The sequence below is a fragment of the Siniperca chuatsi genome, linkage group LG6, assembly GCF_020085105.1.
Source record: "Siniperca chuatsi isolate FFG_IHB_CAS linkage group LG6, ASM2008510v1, whole genome shotgun sequence".
NCBI classification, from domain to species: Eukaryota; Metazoa; Chordata; class Actinopteri; order Centrarchiformes; family Sinipercidae; genus Siniperca; species Siniperca chuatsi.
In genome coordinates, this window is record NC_058047.1 from 28754082 (window position 1) to 28778113 (window position 24032).

General features: G+C 42.0%; 1 protein-coding gene across 4 annotated transcripts in view; it reads right to left on the bottom strand.

Moving 5' to 3' along the window:
* nlgn1 (neuroligin 1) overlaps positions 1-24032 on the bottom strand; it is a 382894-nt gene that overhangs the window by 334375 nt on the left and 24487 nt on the right. For 2 of the 4 annotated variants that reach the window (XM_044199633.1, XM_044199634.1), the window contains 2 exons: positions 9244-10314; positions 8389-8448 (listed from right to left, as the gene is read on the bottom strand). In XM_044199633.1, the coding sequence (XP_044055568.1) occupies positions 8389-8448; positions 9244-9781 (598 nt within the window). In that variant the 5' untranslated portion in view covers positions 9782-10314. The remainder of the gene's footprint in view (positions 1-8388; positions 8449-9243; positions 10315-24032) is intronic. The other 2 variants (XM_044199636.1, XM_044199635.1) reach the window with 1 other exon arrangement.

Consider the following 24032-nt stretch of genomic DNA (forward strand, 5'->3'; position numbering starts at 1 on the left):
TGGAGTGTAGACAGCGCACAGAAATTTCAGAATAATGCAACATGTTGAAATATTTCGAGAACTATTTGAGATACTAAACAGCTTGTACACGCACTGGGAAATGGCCTAGTTTGCAGTTAAATGTCCTAGTTTGGTGTTTAAAAGCCAAATCCTTAATTCAACATTAAGTAAACATAAAGAGAGTTCCAACCCACCACCAAGACAGAGAGAGCCCCCCCCCCTCTTTACAAGGTCTGACAGCATGGAAGGGTGAGCAGTTGATTCCGTGAAGCACACAAGCAGTTTGCTGTGAGTGCCAGCATTCAGAGCCGGCAGCTGGCATAGGCAATATATGTGAATACTACACAGCGAATGGCAGGGTGTCATTATTTTATAATGTAGAGTAGAGGTTTTCGCAGGTCCACCCTGACTCAGGACCCATGTCGGACCAGGTCCAAACTATACAATCTGTTTGCCACGGATCTTGGGTTTGTGTGTCTAATTCCTGAGTGGATCAGAATGGATCCAAGTGTATTGAGTATCAGCTCTGGTCACATAGTACAAAATAATCAATGCGGAGGAACATATTTTAGGAAATCAAATAAATTATTAATTTTGGAATTCAATTCAGATGTTAAATTGATTAGAAAATTATCTTCTGTCTGTCATCCAATTGGCTACTGAATGTTTTATTGTTGATGCAGGAGGTGAAAATAGGACTTTCAATTACTTCCAACGTAACTGCCGTTAATGTTGAGTTGGTGTGAACATATGCAAAGACAATGTCGGACTCCATAGTTTTCTCTGGGGCCCTGCCAAACCTGACCAGTGATGACATGTTTAGCCGCATGTCTTCATTCTGCCGCTGGCTGTCGAGGTGGTATCCAGCAAACGATGTGGGCTTTGTAGATAATTGGCCGACTTTCTGGGGAAGACCTGGTCTTATTAGGAGAGACGGCATTCATCCCACTTTGGATGGAGCAGCTCTCATATCCAGGTATCTGGCCGAGTTTATCAGTGGACCAAAACCATGACAACTTAGAGTTGAGACCAGGAGGCAGAGTTGCAGTCTTACACGCTTCTCTGCACTTCCAGAGCAGTTACCCATCCAAAACTCCTTAGTGACGGTGTCTGCCCTCCGACCACTTAAATTAATAAAATCTAAAGTTAACAGAAGAGGAGTTATTAATAAAAACCTAAACAAAAACATTGAAATAGCACAACAAAATATGAGAATTAAATGTAGACTCTTAAACATCAGATCTCTGTCATCTAAAGCTGTACTAGTGAACGAATTAATATCAGATTATCATATTGACTTATTTTCTCTTATTGAAACCTGGCTGGGTCATAAAGAATATGTTAGCCTAAGTGAATCCACTCCGCCCAGTCATATTAATATTCACATTCCTAGCGGCACTGGCCGAGGAACAACCTTAAACCTAAGCTAAATCATAACTCATTCGAAAGCCTTGTTCTTAGTCTTTCACACCCAACCTGGAAAACACGGCAGCCAATTCTATTTGTTATAGTGTACCTTGCCCCTGGGCAATATTCTGAATTTGTATCTGAATTCTCAGTTTTTATCAACTTTAGTCCTTACAACAGATAAAGTAATTATTATAGGTGATTTCAATATTCATGTGGATGTTGAAAATGATAGCCTTAGCTTTTGTCAGAGTGTACATGAAACCACTCACTGTTTTAACCACACCCTCGAACTTGTTCTGGTATATGGCAGTGAAATTGAACATTTAATAATCTTTCCACAGAATCCTTCTTTATTGGACCATGACTTAATAACTTTTGAACTGCTATTACTGGACTGCATGCCATTAGGCAAAAATTCTTACTCTAGATTCAATTCAATTTTATTTATATAGCACCAATTCATAACAGAAGTTATCTCATTGCACTTTTCCTATAGAGCAGGTCTAGAGCGTACTCTTTATAATATTAATTACAGAGACCCAACAAATCCCACCATGAGCAAGCATTTGGCGACAGTGGCAAGGAAAAACTTCCTTTAAGAGGCAGAAACCTTGGACAGAACCAGACTCAATGGTGGGCTGTGTTAGGAATCACTTCCTTAAATGTAGCTACAGCCATATCAGATAGACATCTATCATCATCAGACAATGGACTTGTCTCTATGCTTGTCTTGTTAGATCTTAGTGCTGCGTTCGACACCATTGACCATCACATCATATTACAGAGACTGGAACATGTAATTGGCATTAAAGGAGCTGCACTAAGCTGGTTTAAATCCTATCTATCAGATCGATCTCAGTTTGTACATGTTAACGGTGACTCCTCCGCGCACGCCAAAGTTAGTCACGGAGTTCCACAAGGTTCTGTGCTTGGACCCATTCTATTCACCTTATATATGCTTCTAGGCAATATTATTAGGAAACACTACATAAACTTTTGTTGCTATGCAGATGATACCCAATTATATCTATCGATGAAGCCAGATGAAACTAACCAGTTAACTAAACTTCAAGCATGCCTTAAGGACATAAAGAACTGGATGATCTGCAACTTTCTGATGTTAATCTCAGACAAAACTGAAGTTATTGTACTTGGTCCCAAACACATTCGAGACACATTATCTAAAGATATAGTTACTCTAGATGGCATTGTCCTGGCCTCCAGCAGCACTGTAAGGAACCTCAGAGTTATCATTGATCAGGATTTATCCTTTAACTCCCACATGAAACAAACGTCAAGGACTGCCTTTTTTCACTTACGCAACATTGCAAAAATCAGGCACATCCTGTCTTAAAATGATGCCAAAAAGTTAGTGCGTGCATTTGTTACTTCTAGGTTTGACAACTGTAATTCCTTATTATCCGGCTGCCCGAATAAGTACCTTATGCATGTGTACTGACAAGAACTAGGAAAAGAGATCACATGTAAAATCCAGAATAGAATTAAAAATCCTTCTCCTCACCTACAAAGCTCTTAATGGTCTGGCACCATCATATCTTATAAATCTCATGGTACGTTATTATCTGACTAGAACACTGCACTTCCAGAATGCAGGGTTACTTGTGGTTCCTAGAGTCTCCAAATGGGAGCCAGAGCCTTCAGTTATCAAGCTCTTCTCCTGGGGAATCAGATCTCAGTTTGGGTTCGGCAAGCAGACACCATCTCCACATTTAAGAGTAGGCTTAAGACTTTCCTCTTTGATAAAGCTTATAATTAGGGCTGGCTTGGGTGAGTCCTGAACCATCCCTTAGTTATGCTGCTATAGGCCTAGACTGCCGGGAGACTTCTCATGATGCACCTCTTTCCTCTCTCCTTCTCTCCCTCTCCATCTGTATTCATATTTATTCCACTACTGCATGTTACTAACACGACATCTTCTCACTCCCGTAGTTTTGTGTTTTCTCGTTTCTCTCTCTCCTTCTGTTGCTTTCAGCAGGTATTTCTGCCTCTGGAGCTGCAGAGACTGCATCTGTGGTTGTGGGCCACCTGCTGCCCCCATGTTCCTGCTCAACAACTGCTACTACAGTTATTTATTCAGTACATGGTAAATAAGCCTGATAAATTTGGAATCAAATTTTGGCTGGCTGCAGATGTCAATTCAAAATACATGCTGAACGTGGCTCCGTTTCTGGGAAAAGAGGAGACGCAAGCAGAGGTCAGCTCGTGGGAGAGAGTGTGGTGCTGAGACTGGCGGAGCCATTCCTAGGGATGGAAAGAATCTTACAACAGATCATTTCTTCACTTCTCTCAAACTGGACACCGCCTTACAGGCCAAGAAGACCAGCCTGGTTGGCACCCTGGGGAAAACTAAGAGTGAGTTTCCCCCCTTCGCAAAAGAGCAAGCGGACCTGTTCAGCACAAAGGTGCTAAAATGTGCTGATGCAACACTCACCATCTACCAGGGAAAGCAGTGAAACAATGTGTGTATTCTGAGCTCCATGCACACAAGCGTGGGCATCACCGATGGGCTGAAAGCAAAGCCGGAGTCGGTGACACTGGTGTGAATATAGCTTATGCAATAATTACGGTTTACTATATGCAATGATATGAATATTGATAAATGTACAATTAAACTTTTTTAAATGTATATTATGGTGTTATTTGGTTTTTTAAAAGATATCCTAACAATAAATGCATTAATCTCCCATTTGGGTAATTTATCATTAGAGATTATAGAGTTTGGAATCTAGCGGTCAAAATGACTTACGGTAATTCTAGTAAGTTTGGAATTCTGGCACTTCTAGTGTTAAACCTGTGTTCACATATGGACTCAAAGTGGCTGGCTCTTCCTTGGTTGTCATAACCCTGAAGCTTGCAGGCATCTTTAGCTTGGTTAGATGTTCCCACTTTATTGGTGAACAACAAATAGTCATTTCCAAAGAAACTTTCCTTGCACAGTATTGTTTTTCTTATTCAAGTCTTGGTAGCTTGTAGGACTGTCAACAAATTTTCAAAATTCAATTATATAATAGAATTGTAAAAAAACAGACATTCAATTGTGAAAATTAATAAATTTTAACAACAGATATTCGAATAGTTCAAACCTATGTGTTTTTTTAGAACAAATAATCAAATTTTTGGCCAATTTTGACAGCACTAGTAGCTTGTAGAGTTTCAACAAGCACTGCCAGCCCTAATGGATATAACATGTTTATAGACCCATGTGTTATCTTTCTGAGCTTTTGCTCTAATCAGCCATCAGCTGAATGCTTGTTTTCAGAAAGCAGTCCACTTTTAGTGAGACTGAATTTTGTCACTAGCTGCTAAAATGTCATACACTATGATGTGCATTTAAGACTGAAACAACAACAAAATTTAACAAAAAACAGTCTCATGACAAGCTGCTATAATGACTGGAAACCAACAAATTGTTAAAGAAAATACTAATACTGACTGATATTCTGACACTGTTCTGTCCTGATACTGTCAGTTTGTGATGCTTAATATATTTGCTGTTATTATTCAGTGTTATAATTTGTGTTAAATGAACTTTCCTTCACCCTGTCGTATGTACTTCTGCATCAGTTTGTGTTTGTCTGTTCACCATAATGCCTTTTGACAACCCGCAGAGTTGAGGCATGAACATGCCTGCAGCCATCTGTGGGTTTAGGTGGAGACAGTGATAGTAAAAAAATGCAAAACTCACCATCGAATAGCTATTTAGAATTGTGACCAGGTATTATGCAACCCTGTCTCCAAGAAATTACATTGATATAGTACTAATGTGTTTTTCCAATTATGTTTTTTGTGGGAAATGTAATTGGTTATATTGTCACTCTGCTAGATGGACAGCATTTTACAGTTTACAGTGCATGTTTAATTGCAAACTAGGGCTGCAAATAACAAGTATTTTCATTACTGATTAATCTGCAGATCATTGATTAATTTTTTGATTTATAAAATGACAGAAAATAGTAAAAAATGCCCCTTGATTAAACGATTAATCAACTTAATCAATGCAGCTCTATTGCGAGCATACAGCTAAGGCTGGGTGTTATTTGACAATTTCCAATACCAGTGCAAATATGATACTTGAGTTTAGGTGTGGGAGAGAGAAATCTTGATGAAATCTTTGTGGCACATTTTATTGTCTGGCTGGAAATATGCAATTGAAAAAATCTAGACTTAAATTGGATGTTCTTGGCCAGCATCAAGGTAAACGTCACACCTATAGTAGACACCCATCCACTATACCAACCTCCTAATGTCCGCCTTGCTACATTGTGAGGTGCGAAATCCAATATGAGTATATTTATTGGTGAGTATAATTATTGAGTATAATGTGCCAGCCGTACAGATTACACCTAGATTGAAGGTAGGTTGAAGTACGAAAAATGACTTCATTTCTCACATAATATTTTTCTGCTGCTCTTATGATTTTAACTAGATGTCATTAAATTTGCCCGTCTGCTTGGAAGGATTCACAGGATCCTCATTGATCATAAAGTAAAGCTTTATCAACTTGTTCTTAGACAGGTGTGGACGTTATGATGGTCTTGGTGTAGACTCATCAAAAGTGTTGTTTCCGTTTAGCTTACAAGAAGGCAGCAGATGGAACTGATAAGCTAAAACTGCCCTTTTCTGAAATTACTGCTTCAGATAATGTATTGTTGACAATGACCAATGCTACATTGTCATTCCAAAACATGTCTCAGAAGATGTGTGCTCACCTCTGTCTCTGTACTGCAGCCATCTAAGACCCTGACAAGGTACACTTAACCAACCAACTTAAGAGACCTCCTAGGGTCTCTTAAATGAAAGAATAATTTATTTTTAAGTCTGCAAGACTTTTATCTCTCACTCAAGTCCAAAATCTTACTTTTAGCAGTTTGATTAATATGGGCCCGGGTAACTGTGAGAGCCATAGCATATCGCACATAATTTACATACTCCAAACCATTCACTGCCCTGTAAGCATTTGCACTCATTGTGTTACTCTTACTCAGGCCCTTTAATGTGTCGCCTGTCTATCATAATTGTATTAAGCTTCTGTATGCACACAAATTAGCTAGAATGAGTATTGAATCTTCTCGTCTGACAGACCAGTTTTTAAAAAGCATAGGTAAAAGCATAATTTCTCCTCACCTACAAAGCTCTTAAAGAGCTCATAAGACTTTATGGAGCCAGAGCCTTCAGTTATCGAGCTCATCTCCTGTGGAATCGGGTCCCAGTTTGGGTTCGGGAGGCAAACACCATCTCCACATTTAAGAGCAAGCTTAAGACTTTCCTCTTTGATAAAGCCCAAGGGCTGGCTTGGGTGAGTCCTGAACCATCCCTTAGTTATGCTTCCATAGGCCTAGACTGCCGGGAGACTTCCCATAATGCTGTGCTCCTCTCCTCCTCTACCTCTCCATCTGTATGCATTCATATCCCAATAATGCATGTTAATAACTCGACATCTTCTCTCTCCCATTTTTTGTGCTTTCTCATCTCTCTCCTCTCTCCTCCTGTCGCTTTCAGCAGGTATTTCTGCCTCCAGAGCTGCAGAGTCTGGATATATGATTCCGGGCTCTTACTGCCCCCATGTTCCTGCTCGACAACTGCTACTATGCAATTTATGTACATACACTTTAATTACCTATTGACTACTGTATAGAAGACCAGACCAACTGCATAGAGCTTTGCCTAATGAAGTGCATACTGTGAGAGAGTACTCTATATAAAGATGAGAGTCGTTCCCTGACATTTAACGAGAATAAATACATCTTGGTCTATGCACAGCCAGTGGGTAGTAAACTAAAGCCAAAGAAACAAAAATAAAATTCACAACAAATTGTCTGGGTCTTATAATGATGATTCTCCATGCGGTGTGACTAATATGTATGCTTCTCTAATCTCACAGTTTAAATGCATTTCCCCTCTATGTTCCTGTGTGTGCAACACGTATGAGGAGAGGAGAGGAAAGGAGAGCAGTGAGGTTAGAGGTTACATGTATCTGTGTAGTAAGAAGAGAAGGAATGTACACTAAGTGATAATGCAGGCTGCTGCCAAGACAATGACATTAACACCCAGACCTTATCAAGGACACTGTCAGCATCTGTCTCTCTCGCTCACATACACACATACACACACACACTTGCACACACACATATATACACACAAAAACATGCACACATCCAGGGAGAGATAGGCTGAGAGACAGGGAGAGAAAGACAGAGGAGGGCATTATCTTGATGAAATAGTGCTTGATACAGTACCCCGAGCCAACCTGACCCCAGCTCTGCTTTCTTTTAATGGAGAGTACATAGTCAAGGTCCAGCCTGAACTCATCTTGTTTAACACTGCATACAACTACATTGCTGTGAGTGTGTGTATGTGTGTTTGTGACAGTGTGCCTGATCTAATATTCTGCTACCTTCTCACACATCAACCACCATTACTACACACCTTTTGACCCCTGGTCTGGCAGCCAATCAAATCTCCCAATCTTGCTGTCCAATGACAGCACACATCAATAAACCAGGGAGTGTGGTGCAACACTACCTCACTATTATCCCACCATCACAAGGTCTACATATTACATGGCTGATTCAGGGATTTAGTTGTAAATATGTTATTGCTACTATCCGCAGGATTTCTAGTGGTCCTTAGCAAGTCTGACAAATCTAAAAAGGTCTTTCCTGCTCTGCTCATTTATACTTTCTGAACTGCATTAGGTATGTTCAGAGTCAGAGGAAGACTGGTTCTGACAGCTTGGTTTTCTTACTTTGGTTTTTAAATTGACCTTAAATTCATTTCTAGTGGCGTTTAAAAGGTCCTGTCTCTTAAATTTAGCATTCTAAAAACCTGCAGATGCCCTGAGTCGAGACCTGAATAATTTGTAGACCTTGATCTCACGATTGCTCTCTGCTCTTTTTTTTCTGTTTTCTGTTTCTTCTTTCTGTGGCATTGTATAGTTTGCGTTCAGATCATACATACCTCCTTGTCTACATATTTTCTTGCCCGGTTTCCTGGCACATTCCTTGGATATTCTTTTGACTGTAAAATGAATAAAAGACTAAAGAATAACATGGAGCCCCTGGACGCGCAACGCACAGGAGCTGGCATGCACACACACACACACACACGCACACACACACAAAGCTGATTGACTGAAAAAGACTTAAGAGAGGAAGGAAAGGGAGACATAAAGACAGAGGGAAAGAATGAATCACACCATCTCAATCAGCGCATTATTCAGTCATTCAGTCCAGCCAGTCATTCAGCCAGTCAGCCAAATCAGTCAGTGATGATCTTGGCAAGGACTGTCTTGTTTAATGAACTGTAGCCATTGTGACAGAGCACAATAGCCTATGATGAGCTACAGACATGAGGGACAGGAGGGGAGGGAGTTTGCAGAGGAGGGCAAATAAGGCGATCAGGAGAAAAAAGAGCGGGGTATAAGAGGAGAAGTTAGAGGATCAACAATGAGGTGGAGGAGGAGGATAGATTAGAAAGGATGGAAATTTGAAGGAAGAGCATGGAGGCAGCTGTGGAGTGGAATGAAAAAAAAGATAAATTGGCCTCAATGGATGCCACACACACACGCATGCACACTGTTCTCTCTTTCACAAAACCACTCTCACACTCATGTACTATAAGCAGGGTCATGCACATTAAACATGCAAAAGGTCATGCTTTCCCTCTACTGACAGACAGACAGGGACAGAGACAGAAATGCACATAGATAAAACACACCCCGACAACATACTCTTTACCAGAAGGTTGTGGATTCAATACCCTCCGCCCCGCCCCCTGCTGTCCCCACAATCATCCAGCCCTGGGCTAACTCACCATCCTCAGTGGGGACATAGATGTTAAGATAGAGGCAGTCCTCGCTCTGGTCCTGGACGTATGTGGACACCACATCGATGCTGTTGGTGAACCACACTGGCAGCATCACATCTGGCAGGCGGCCCTCCACAATGCTCTGAGGGCACACCGGGGCAAAGTGTGTGGCATTGCGGATCTCCGGCCACGACACTGGCGGTTCAGGTGGCTGAAAACGGCGCTCGCCAGTCGGTGGAGCGGCATATGGGACACCCAGAAACTGCACGACAGGACCCAGGATCTCGTTGTTGAGCTCCTTCTTAACGCCACGCAGCTTGCCATTGGTGGTGGTGACCACCGGGTCATTCTCGTCGAGTTTCTGAGCCGACACGGCAGCCGGAGATGCCTGCAACAGCAGCAGTCCCAGCCATATTAGAGAGGACACCCACCAGCCGACGCTTAAGGAACCTTCAAGCCCTACATATCCTATCATCCTGTTCCCGCTCTTGGCAGTCTGAAGCAGCCGACACCCAGTCTTCGAATGGTGCCTCCACTGGGACATAGCTGCTACTCCTTGTTTTCAACTTGTCTGAGTCCTCTCTTGTCCTTTCGGAGTAAAAAATCCTTATTTTATATCTCTCACTTACGCCATGCAGATTCAACCACAAACACAATCACACTAAAATCACATTCACTCACAGGCATAAGCAAGTGGGTAATTCCGGAGCAGACGAGGGCCGTGGCTGCTAATGATCCTTTTTAAAATCCAGGCAGTGCAAACCATCTGGTGGAAATGTAGTAGCCATCAGTTTTCTCCAGCTTGGTGAAAGGAAATCAGAGAAATATTCCTCACAATATGGAAAATATTCCTCAAAAAGGCCCTCTCAACAACCACTGCAATGAAGAAGAAAACAGTAAAGATGTCATCTTTAAGCTCCACTTCTCAATAGGTAGACAAGCCAATCAATGATGAGGATTTCCATCATTTTGAGGTGAGCAGACTGCCATGTACAGCAGCAGAAGCAGGAGTAGCGGTGCTACAGTGGTTGTAGTGATTATACTTGGAGTAGTTTGGTCCAGTCCAAAGTCTGTCCCCTGCAACACAGAAAAAAAGCAACAATCAGAATTTGCACCAAGAGAAGTAATGATGTTCTTAATTCATTATCCTTTATTTAATTTTTTTTCTTGCCTCCTGCAAAAAAATTAAAAGATCAACAATTATCAGAAGGGCCATTTGATTTGTGTTATACCCATATGCACACACGTCAATCAATTAAAGAGGAACATAACATCTATGATCACATGACAGTAGGTAATATTACTCAGCAGCTTAACAAGTACGATGTCTATCTGTATGCATGGTGACAGACGTGGTTATGGTGGAGTGTGACAGGTTTGTCCAACCCCCCCAGCTCAGAGCTGTCAGTGTGACACTCTGGGAGAGAGCCATAGACTTGGATGCATACCACCAGTAGCATACAGCATACAGTCAGCACTCTGCTGTATGTGTGTGTGCATGTGTGATGTAGAACATGAAGGCTTGTCATCCCAAGTATGTGTTTTTGTATTGTGTTTTTTTCACAATGCTTAGGAGTCAATGTTCTACCTGGATGAGCTCACCTTCACATTTCATACACAGGAAATCCTATTTAGCTGCACATACACACACACTGACATGACAAGTTGTCTAGTTGGCAACCCCCCCCCCTTATTTTCATTTTTCATTTTCCTTTCCTCAATGAGCTGACACACCTTAAAGGTGGGGTAAGAGATTCTGGAGAAATCCAATACCATGACAAATACCATGATATAGAGTGAACAACGACACAGCAAGTAATGTAACTAATGCTAGCTAGGTTGTGGGTTAGCTTAGCTAGATTGTGGGTTAGCAAACTGTCCCTACAGTTGCTGTTGTGAAACTAACAGGCCAGAGAGGACGAGACGGTTTCCCAGAGCAAGCAAACCAGCTCCAGACAGCAATACTCACAACTCTGCTGCTACTATAGCAAACATAACGACAAGAGCATATCTTGGCAAAGTAAGCTGAATGTCCGTGGGAAAGTAATTTAACGTTACCTGACACACAAATCATGGCTGGAATAGCTGGAATAGTGTTGTGTGGCCGAGACACTTTGTTTGTTTAGCATTTACAGAGCCAGGGCTGTGTACAACATCTTAACATATGCTCCTCAGAAGTATTAGGGTCAGTGTGGTAAATAAACTAATCAGATCTTTCCTATTTCGTAATAAAGACCAACTAGGAAATTAATGCAATAAGTCATAGGCGAGGGAGCGCCAAGGATCTCTATCATCCTAGGGGCACAGCCGTACTCACAGCTAGCATCCAATCACAAGGACACGTTGAAGTAACTTGCTAGCCAATCACAGCACAGTAGGGCGGGACTTGACACAAAACAATTGTGGAAAAAGTAATGCATCTTGTGCATGTATTTCTTGTTTTGAGAGTGACTTCCTGCTTAAGAAGGAACTTCCTGTGTCAGTGAAAGTAATGGATAGAAGATAGAAGATATATAATATATAAATATAGTACATGTTTATACAATTGAGAATGAAAATACATACATGTTAGAATGTATTTCGAGACTAAAGAATACACACTGTATATGTGTGGAAGTGTAAATGTAAATATATGTAAGTGAGCGTGAAAATGCATGTTTATATAAAAATAAAGTGTGTGTGTGTGTGTATATATATATATATGTGTGTGTGTGTGACTATAAATACCCGGTATCCTATTTAATTAATCCAAATTATGTTTATACATATATGTACATTCACATTATGTTGTGGTGGCAAAGGTAATTGCTGCCTGGAATACGTTCAGAAGCAACGTTTTTATGAGTTAATGAACCACTACATTTTTGTACTGCACTGTAGTTGCATGCTGGTGGTCAGGATAGCTGGTGGCCGCAAAAAGCACACAACTTTGACCCTTGATACAAGGGTTTGCATCCTCAGTCCATGTGTGGCTAGATTTAGGCAACAAAAGCACTTTGGTTAAGGTTAGGAACAGAATGTGGTTTTGATTATTAGGTTAACAAAATCATCATATATCATGCTTCAAGTCACTAGTTCAAAACCTAACACGACAGTGGCAGATGGCCGTCCACCATTGAGTCTGGTTCTGTCCAAGGTTTCTGCCTCTTAAAGGAAGTTTTTCCTTGCCACTGTCGCCAAATGCTTGCTCATGGTGGGATTTGTTGGGTCTCTGTAATTAATATTATAAAGAGTACGCTCTAGACCTGCTCTATAGGAAAAGTGCAATGATAACTTCTGTTATGAATTGGCGCTATATAGATAAAATTGAATTGAATTGAATTGAACTACAGACTATTTCTGTATTAAACCAAGACCAAAATCTCCCTTAGCTTAACCAAGTGCTGTGTGCCTAACCATGACAATGTTTAAAAATGCCATAGTCACTACAAGCTGATATTGTATTGCAAGATTAAATATTTTGGCAGAAAACAAATGAAATTCATTGTCAGTGTACATTTACCATGATGCACCTCTTTCCTCTCTCCTCCTCTCCCTCTCCATCTGTATGCATTTTTATCCCATTACTGCATGTTACTAACTCGACATCTTCTCTCTCCCGTAGTTTTGTGCTTTCTTGTCTCTCTCCTCTCTCCTGTCATTTTCAGCAGGTATTTCTACCTCCGGAGCTGCAGAGTCTGGATCTGTGATTGTGGGCCACCTGCTGCCCCCGTGTTTCTGCTTGACAACTGCTACTACAGTTGTTGTTATTGGCTTTGTTACTATTATATGATTATTAGTCCTATACCTACCTACCTATCACTCCTATTATTATTATTATTATTAAGTTATTAATATTAATATTACCACTACGATTACATTATTACTATTCTGAAATTCTTCTTCTGAACTTGCATTGTGCCCCCCATTGTGTTATTGTCCAACCAATATCTAGCAAATATGTTATATGTTATATGAAATGTTATTAAAAATTAACAAATCTTGCGGCACCTTTGGCTTGTACATAAGTCACCCCACTTCTTAGAAACCACTGCTCTTAACAGTGGTTTCTTACTGTCTTGCCATCATAATCCAGATGAGGGAAAATGTCGATATTCTCATCTGGGTTACCTTCACTTATTGTGCTCATAGCAATACACTTTTTGCCCCTCATTTCTCCTCAGGCTATATACAGGTTGAGGTAAGCATCTGATTGATAGAGGTTGTTGGCCTTATGTCGCATAAGAAAAAGAAGTACTGCCACCACCTCTGCTTGAAGACCAAATAAAGATAATGTAGTAAAAAACAGCGCTCTTTATAGTAGAAATGGAAATTAAAACATGAAACAACATGATCCAAGTATCAGGCCACTATCAAGGAAACTAAATGTGATTTTAAGTGGCGTCATTGCAGTAACAATACAGCAACTTCTTTAGCATTTTTATGGAAAGCACAATAACCAATTTCATCATTAGTAGTACATGCTAAATTGATATAAGTTTTGTTTGTCCTTTTTAATCACCACCCCCCACCCTCTCACTCCTGAAACTAAACCTACACCTTTGTCATCCACTGGACTGTATTTTTGTGTATTCTCATTACAAACCTGTCTTGTACTCTTGTTACCCAACTTTACTAGAACAAATCCTTCTCTTTCTTGCCATATTTGGCTGGTCTATTTGTGTGTCCAAATCTGTCTTCTATATTTGTGAGTGAAGACCTAAATTCAGAAGCGATGATCATGTGTTCTATTTCTGTTTTAAGTCAGGGGAGTGGTGGTTTTAATGAGGAACATGGCTGCACCAGACTATACAGTAAAAAAGAATATTTAAGAACCATTTCACTGCAGATAGAAATATAGAGAGAACCATTAATTTTGCTTAACAGATTACGCTACATTAGCAGTACAAATTCTTAGACATGGTTTTTACCATATATCAGTGCAGCATTGTGTTTCCAACATAGAGAAAATCATTTTTTGATGTTTGCTAATATAGCAACTGCACTCAGCAAGAACACACAGGTGTGACTTCACTTACCAGTGATTATATATAGAGTATGTACACACACATACACATAAAGACTATTTTCACACCAGAGTCAAACTTAATTGCAGTGGTGGAATGTAACTAAGTACATTTACTCAAGTACTGTACTTAAGTACAAATCTAAAGTACTTGTAAATTACTTGAGTCTTTTCTTCCCATGCTACTTTCTACTTCTACTCCACTACATCTCAGAGGGAAATATTGTACTTTTTACTTCACTACATTTATCTGACAACTTTAGATAAAAGTTACTTTACAAATTAAGATTTTTTCACACAAAACATATGAGTTTATAAAATATGATGGTTTGTTATAAATTAAACTACCCAACAGTTTATACAAGTACAGCTGAAACAATAAGTTGATTAATCAATTAGTCGATTAACATGAAATGAATTGGCAACTATTTTGATCATTTAAGTAATTTTTCATGTAAAACATTTCATGGTTCCAGCTTCACAAATGGGAAGATTTGCTGCTTTTCCTTTTAATTATTTTAACGTATTGTTAATAATGTTGAGGTTTGGACTGTTGGTTGGACAAAACAAGCAATGTGAAGTTGTCACTTTGGGCTCTGGGTCATTGTGACAGCATTTGTCACTATTTTTCAAATAGTTCAAAATGAGCTTCACCTCAACCAACTACAACAGTAAAATCCTGCTTTTACGTTAATGCATGAGTAATAATAAAAAAATAATATATAAAATAAAATAATATATAAGCAAATTTTCCTGATTATACTTACATACTTTTAACTATGTAACATTTTCAATGCAGGACTTTTACTTGTAACAGAATCTTTTACAGTGTGATATTAGTACTTTTGCTTAAGTAAATTATCTGAGTACTTCCTCTCTCATCTCTGCTTAATTGTCCTTCCTCTCTCTAACACTGCTACTGCTGCTTGTTTACTGTCATCTAGAATATTGGCACATTCGCGTAATGTTTCCTATTTAAAGTGCAGCTGTTTACCACCATCAGAAGAAAAGCATTTTGACACCCATTGATGTACACATTGATGTAAGTGTGGATGGAGCCATGTGAGCATGACTGAAGGGAGCACATCCACCTGCAGAGGCTGCAAAGAAGTGAAATGCCTAACTTTTACCACCCTCCTTGGGAAAAAATAAATGTGTGGCATTATGTTGGACAGGAACAATGTTATCATGATATGTGCACATGACTTTTCTTCCAATAGGAGTACATGTCCCTTTGACCTTTGACTGCTACTAACTGATCTCAGATCTTCGTTCAGGCGGACTCTGTATGGCTTCCCTGGCCAAACAAAGGTTCAGAAAAAACATCCATATTACCAAATGTATAGGCTAATGCTCCCAGATTCAGACTCTACACTCTTAGTGCATGACTATCAGTACCAGGTACAGTCAATGATCTATTTCATATGTAGAGAGGTGATTAGTGTTGTATCTCAAGGCCAGGTACATTTAAGTTTCCTGTTCTCACTGACATATTTCTGTTAATCACAATATCAAGGTCATAAAATTTTAATAGCTAATAACATAAACTCTCTGATGGGAACTGACACAAACACTGTGAGACTTTACCAGGTAAAATTAGGTACATCAACTTGATTGGACTTGATGTACCACACTTGATAAAAAATCATCCATGGGAGTGATAAAATAACATACTGTATGTTTGGTACTGTAAAGGGGACAGCTGCACAGATGATGTTTAGACAAAGTTCCCAATAATGACAGGACAACAACATACACTAGTTCTGCTCAACCACTCATAGCTCTATCCTTCTTTTAACGACTTTCTTGCTAAATAAGACGGTGTAGTCCCTCATTCGTCCAGGAGTGTTCCATTGTCTTGATTCTGAAAACAGTGTCCAGATGACTACGACTGAAACCTTTTCTACGATGGTTTCTTGCTAAACCCACAGTTTACACGCTATTCAGTTTTGCTAGCTACCGTTCTTTAGCTAGCAATGGCTTCTCTCTCTCCCTCTCACTCTCCTGCTCTCTCCTGCTCGGCGTGTCAAATGTTTAGCTATTCCTCTGCCTCCTTTAGTGATAACAGTACATGTAATAAATGTAGTTTATTTGTAGCATTGGAGGCAAGGCTTAGTGAATTGGAAACACAGTTTCGCCCTATGGGAACTCAGTCATTAGCTGCTGTAGTTAGCCAGCCCCCAGTAGCAGTGTAGACCGACCTGAGGTCGTTCCTGTTAGCTGTCCCTCGGCAGTTCCTGAGCAGCCAGGAAACCAGGGAGGCTGGGTGACTGTCCGAAGGAAGCATAGCCCTAAGTAGAAGCCCATGGTTCACCACCGACCTGTTCACGTTTCTAACAAGTTCTCCCTACTCAGCGACACACCCGCTGAAAAACCAACTAACTAAAACTAAACTAAATTATAACTCATTCAAAGCCTTGTTCTTAGTCTTTCACACCCAGCCTGGAAAACATGACAGAAAATTACAAATTACCTTTTAATTGCATCAGATAATGGACTTGTCTCTGTACCTGTCTTGTTAGATCTTAGTGCTGCATTCGACACCATTGACCATCACATCTTATTACAGAGACTGGAACATTCAATTGGCATTAAAGGAACTGCACTATGCTTGCAATATTACGAAACACTCCATACACTTTTATTGTTATGCGGATGATACCCAATTATATCTATCGATCAAGCCAGATGAAACTAATCAGTTAGCTAAACTTCAAGCATGCCTTGAGGACATAAAAACCTGGATGACCTTATGTTAAACTCTGAAAAAACTGAAGTTATTGTACTTGGCCCCAAACACATCCAAGACACATTATCTAAAGATATAGTTGCTCTTTATGGCATTGCCCTGGCCTCCAGCCCCACTGTAAGGAACCTCAGAGTTATCTTTGATCAGGATTTATCCTTTAACTCCCACATGAAACATGAAACTTCAAGGACCACCTTCTTTCACCTACGTAACATTGCAAAAATGAGGCACATCCTGATGCTGAAAAATTAGTCCATGCATTTGTTACTTCTAAGATGGATTATTGCAATTCCTTATTATCAGGCTGCCCGAACAAGTCTCTTAAGACTCTCCAGTTGATCCAGAATGCTGCAGCACGTGTACTGACATGAACTAGGAAAAAAGATCATATTTCTCCAATATTAGCTTCTCTGCACTGGCTCCCTGTAAAATCCAGAATATAATTTTAAATCCTTCTCCTCACCTACAAAACTTTTAATGGTCTGTAGATTGTTGTTTAAACTCAGATTTTTGTTTAAACTTATGTATCTAGAAGTTATGCTTAGCTTATACTCCTGTGCAATATTTTAGTTTAAAATTCCCTATTTATTGATATTGATATTACTCATACCTCTATTACTGCTGTGCAATATCCTCCGTCTCATTATAACCTTAATAAGCTACACTTAACGTGACAGTTCATGCACTATTACCTTATACCGTAATTATTATCATCAACCGGTAAACCCACTTGGTACTTCACACTTATTTTATTTTATACTTATACCCAATTGGTACTTAATTTATTTTCTGACCTGTATTATAGTGTATTATATTCTTTGCTAGTACTTCTATTCCTGTGTGCACTGACGTAAAGGCGAGCTGTTGTAACATCCCCTCGGGGATCAATAAAGTATTTCTGATTCTGATTCTTACTGGTAGTCCAGGAAATGTATAGTGAATAAAGAAGAATAATATTAAGTATGTCTGCAGCTTCATCATACTTCTTTTCATGACCTTCTGTGTCTGTTTCCCTTCTTCCACATCTAAATAAATCACAAATCTCCAGTGGATGTGAATGGATTTACACTGTTACCTACACACATGTTGTTAGGAGAGTGTGAAGGTTTACTGGCTCCAACACTGTTCTCAAATACATTTTTAAAATTTTTATTTCCCTAAACAATCAAGATGTGTAATCAACAGCTGTACAAGGTTTCATACTGTCTGGCACATGAACACACACACAGAATAACACAAACACACCCACTCAACGCTGCCAAAAACTGCAAGTCACTTAATTTCCTGTGCTATGCCATCTCTTGTCTCTCTCATACACACACACCCAATTATCTTACTGAAGAGTGGAAAATCGATAATATATCTGCTGCACACTTGGGTAAAAAGAAAAATTAAAAAAAGAATACATTTAACATATATTTTGACTTATAGCTTATGTAATGTCATCAGCACTGGTCACATGTAAAATTCTCTAAAATGTATCCAAAAACCTATAGATTGAGGCCACATTTAATTGTTTCCTTTTATTGCATATATGAGAGCCTTATACAATCCATATTCATTGTGTAAAATCAGGTTAGCTGCCATGATGATGCCAGAGGATAAACTGCTTCGTCGGCCGCCTTTAAAAGTCAGCAATTTTTGTTATTTGTTCAGGGACATGGAAGAATTGCCTGCTAAACCTCTTTTACTTTTAGCAAACTGAAGCATGCTAAATGGTCCCTTTGGATCATGTCAAACCAGTGAAATATACCCACATTTTATATATTAATGGAATATTACAACAGTTTCAAACACAGCAGGCTGTTGGAACTGAAAATTACCATTATAATGTGAAATAAAAATATTCACAGATGCTTTAGATCACAAAAGGCCAAAGAAAATCTCCAAGTAAATGTCCAGTATGTTTCTCCTAGCTTTATTTAAATGTCCTGAAACCCAATTATTCTCAATCAGCGTCTTACTATGAGTGATAGGAAAATGCATAAACACACAATTTTGGTTTTAGTTATTTTAAAGAGAGATTTATGTATTTGTGTTTTTGTCCTTGCTTCTCACTGGATTGAAGTGGGCAAAACTCATTTCTAAAAGATTTTGCCACATACTTCTAAGTACCTCATGTTTTAGCAATATATAAACCGAAATCAGTTGTCGGGTTGTTTGCTTATGTTGTCTGATCGAACCACATGTACACAGTTCTGATGAAGCAGATTCGAGTTTGTGAGTGTTAAATCTATAATAAATAATAACTAGGATTTTTTCACTTTTATTTTGATTGTTGCTTATTTAGTAATGAATATTTAATGTTATAGAGAAGTACTCAAGATTTGAAATGTTTTCGGGGACTATATAATATGTATATAATTTGTTCCATCTTATGAGTAATAAAGAAAAATTTTTCCCTTGAAATGTAAAAATGTATCTCATGCCACTTCGTCAAAAACATCTAGTTTCTTGTCTGTGGTGATGGAAGAAAACATGCTATAATTTCCTGTCTTAAGACATTTCCACTTGTAACACCTTCAAATCTAGGAGCAATCCATTTTCCCATGATTTAGGGTGGCAAGACCAAATCTTTCTTCTGTTGATGTATTCTAACAGCAGTTCATATCCTCATAGCACTGTATTACTCCACTAAATGTAACCTTTCACCAATTAATATTATTATTATTTTATTACAAAACGTATTGTGATATTCATTACCCCTCTGTGGTCAACCTGGTATGGAGTGTCCACAGCATTACATCACAGCTGTGTAGTGAAAGGCACATATCACACTGTAGATTTAAACAAAATTATAAATAAATAGGGTTACAAGATCTGTTAAGCCACATATAAAGCTAATTATTTGTTATCTCAAGTACCCATGCATTAACCAAAATAAAATTCACAAGCAGACAGAAATCAAGAAATGAGAGCATATGTTTTGCACACTAACCCAGCAGAGGTCCAATTTACAGCCATTAAGTAACAGGACTGCTGGTGAGTAAGGAATTGGTTTGGACAATATGCTTGACAGCATCTCTGAAACCCTCTTCCAGATATTCACAACCCTTGGACACTCCCAGATCGTATGAAAAAATGTGCCCACAGCATTTTGAGTGCACAGACTGCAGTTTGGTGATGGTATAGCTTTCACTGTATGTAATATGCAAGGAGTAAAGTATTTTCTATGTACAAAATTAAAATTGTGAAGACCCTTATGGATTATCTAAAACCAAGGCCAGTTACGTCGCCCGGATTGGCGCTACCGGGGCCCCACCCTGGAGCCAGGCCTGGGGTGGGTGCCCGACGGCGAGCGCCTGGTGGCCGGGCCCCGGCCGGGCACAGCCCGAAGGAACGACGTGGGGCCGTCCTCCCGTGGACCCACCACCCGCAGGAGGATCCGTAAGGGGCCGGTGCAGAGAGATCTGGGCGGCAGTCGAAGGCAGGGGCTTCGGCGACCAGATCTCCGGACACAGAAACTGGCTCTAGGGACATGGAATGTCACTTCGCTGGGGGGGAAGGAGCCTGAGCTTGTGCGGGAGGTTGAGCGTTACCGGCTAGATATAGTCGGCCTCACCTCCACGCACAGCCTGGGCTCTGGAACCCGTCTCCTCGAGAGGGCTGGACGCTCCATTTCTCTGGCGTTGCCGGCGGGAGAGGCGGCGGGCTGGTGTGGGCCTGCTCATAGCCCCACAGCTCAGCCGTCACGTGTTGGAGTTTACCCCAGTGAACGAGAGGGTCGCGTCCCTCCGCCTACGGGTGGGGGACAGGTCTCTCACTGTTGTGGCGGCCTACGGGCCGAACAGCAGTGCAGAGTACCAGGCCTTCTTGGAGTCCCTGGAAGGGGTACTAGACAGTGCACCGCCCGGGACTCCGTTGTTCTACTGGGGGACTTCAACGCCCACGTGGGCAACGACAGTGACACCTGGAGAGGGGTAATCGGAAGGAACGGCCCCCCTGATCTGAACCCGAGCGGTGTTCAGTTGTTGGACTTCTGTGCTAGTTACAGTTTGTCCATAACTAACACCATGTTCAAGCACAAGGGTGTCCATCAGTGCACGTGGCACCAGGACACCTAGGCCGGAGGTCGATGATCGACTTTGTTGTCGTATCATCTGACCTCCCGGCCGCGTCTCTGGACACTCGGGTGAAGAGAGGGGCGGAGCTGTCAACCGATCACCACCTGGTGGTGAGTTGGATCCGCTGGCGGGGAGGAAGCCGGACAGACTTGGCAGGCCCAAGCGTGTCGTGAGGGTCTGCTGGGAACGTCTGGCGGAGCCCTCTGTCAGCAGGGTCTACAACTCACACCTCCGGGAGAGCTTCTCCCAGATCCCGGGGGAGGTTGGGGACATTGAGTCCGAGTGGACCATGTTTTCCACCTCCATTGTCGATGCGGCGGCTCGTAGCTGTGGTCGCAAGGTTTCTGGTGCCTGTCGCGGCGGCAATCCCCGAACCCGGTGGTGGACGCCGGAAGTAAGGGATGCCGTCAGGCTGAAGAAGGAGTCCTATCGGGCCTTGTTGGCTCGTGGGACTCCCGAGGCAGCTGACGGGTACCGGCAGGCTAAGCGTGCTGCAGCCCGTGCGGTCGCAGAGGCAAAAACTCAGGACTGGGAGAGGTTCGGAGAGGCCATGGAGGAGGACTATCGGTCGGCCTCAAAGAAATTCTGGCAAACCGTCCGACGGCTCAGGAGGGGGAAGCAGTGCTTCACCAACACCTTGTACGGTGCGGGTGGAGAGCTGTTGACCTCGACTGGGGATGTTGTCGGACGGTGGAAGGAATACTTTGAGGATCTCCTCAATCCCGCTGTCACGTCTTCCGAAGAGGAAGCGGAGGCTGGGGACCCGGAGGCGGACTCATCCATTACCCTGGCCGAAGTCACTGAGGTTGTTGGCAAGCTCCTTGGTGGCAAGGCTTCGGGGTGGATGAGATCCGTCCTGAGTATCTTAAGTCTCTGGATGTTGTGGGACTGTCTTGGCTGACACGTCTCTGCAACATCGCGTGGCGGTCTGGGACAGTGCCTCTGGACTGGCAGACCGGGGTGGTGGTCCTCTGTATAAGAAGGGGGACCGGAGGGTGTGTTCCAATCACAGAGGGATCACACTTCTCAGCCTCCCGGTAAGGTCTATTCCAGGGTACTGGAGAGGAGAATTCGTCCGATAGTCGAACCTCGGATTCAGGAGGAGCAGAGTGGTTTTCGTCCCGGTCGTGGAACACTGGACCAGCTCTATACTCTCCATCGGGTGCTCGAGGGTTCATGGGAGTTTGCCCAACCAGTCCACATGTGCTTTGTGGATCTGGAGAAGGCATTCGACCGTGTGCCCGGGCGCTTTGTGGGGAGTGCTCTGGGAGTATGGGGTCCGGGGCCCTTTGCTAAGGGCTGTCCGGTCCCTGTATAACCGAGCAGGAGCTGTGTTCGCATTGCCGGCAGTAAGTCAGACCTGTTCCCGGTGCATGTTGGACTCCGCCAGGGCTGCCCTTTGTCACCGGTTCTGTTCATAATTTATATGGACAGAATTTCTAGGCGCAGTCGGGGGCCGGAGGGTGTCCGGTTTGGGAACCACAGGATCTCATCTCTGCTGTTTGCAGATGATGTCGTTTTGATGGCTTCTTCAAACCGGGACCTGCAGCATGCACTGGGACGGTTTGCAGCCGAGTGCGAAGCAGCTGGGATGAGAATCAGCTCTTCCAAATCTGAGGCCATGGTTCTTGACCGGAAAAAGGTGGTTTGCTCTCTTCGCGTGGGTGGGGAGTCCTTGCCTCAAGTGGAGGAGTTTAAGTATCTCGGGGTCTTGTTCACGAGTGAGGGACGGATGGAGCGTGAGATTGACAGGCGGATCGGTGCAGCGTCTGCAGTGATGCGGGCGCTGTATCGGACCGTTGTGGTAAAGAAGGAGCTGAGTCGAAAGACAAAGCTCTCGATTTACCGGTCAATCTACGCTCCTGCCCTCACCTATGGTCATGAGCTTTGGGTAGTGACCGAAAGGACAAGATCGCGGATACAAGCGGCCGAAATGGGCTTCCTCCGTCCGAGTGGCTGGGCGCTCCCTTAGAGATAGGGTGAGGAGCTCAGTCACACGGGGAGCTCGGAGTAGAGCCGCTGCTCCTCCACGTCGAGAGGAGCCAGCTGAGGTGGCTAGGGCATCTGATCCGGATGCCTCCTGGACGCCTCCCTCGGGAGGTGTTCTGGGCATGTCCCACCGGGAGGCGGCCCCGGGGAAGACCCAGGACACGCTGGAGGGACTATGTCTCTCGGCTGGCCTGGGAACGCCTCGGGATCCCCCCGGAGGAGCTGGAGGAAGTGTCTGGGGCGAAGGAAGTCTGGGAGTCCCTGCTTAGACTGCTGCCCCCGCGACCCGGCCCCGGATAAGCGGAAGAAGATGGATGGATGGATGGATGGATGAAAATTAAAATTAATAACTTGATAATTGGGTTCCTCGAAGAGAGTTGCATGTTCTGCCAAATGAGTTGCCAGTTTAGATTGGAGCTATTTGAGGAGAGGTCTGCCTTCCACAGTCTGTCAATAGATAGGGACTTTGAGGAGGCCTTCAGTAAGATAGAATATACTGTTTAGAGAGAGAGGTATGTTCCATGGTACACCATAAGTGTGCATCAATGTGTGGAACTGGAGATAAAAAAAGAAAGAGGTGCCAGATGGAGTTATAAAAATGTACAATAAAAATCTGAAAAAATATAACAAATAAGTATATTTGTTTTCATTGTGAGAGAGCTTCACAATAATCTGAAAAATATTGACTGAAGAATGTGCAAACGTTCACAGTATGAAGTATAAAGAATATGTACAGAGATAATAATCCAAAAGGTGTGTGTTAATGTAACACATTGTGACAGATGTGGAGACTGTATGTTAACGTGTAGCTGATGTTCAGCTCCCACTTGAGGTCCTGGGTGATGATGGTGCAGAGGAAGTGGAAGGACTCCACAGTGTCAACTGGGGGGTTCACTGGGTGGGGCTGGTTTTATCCTGAAATCCACTTCCATCCCCACTGTCTTTAGAGTGTTGAGCTCCAAGTTTTTACTGTATGTGATTCAAGACT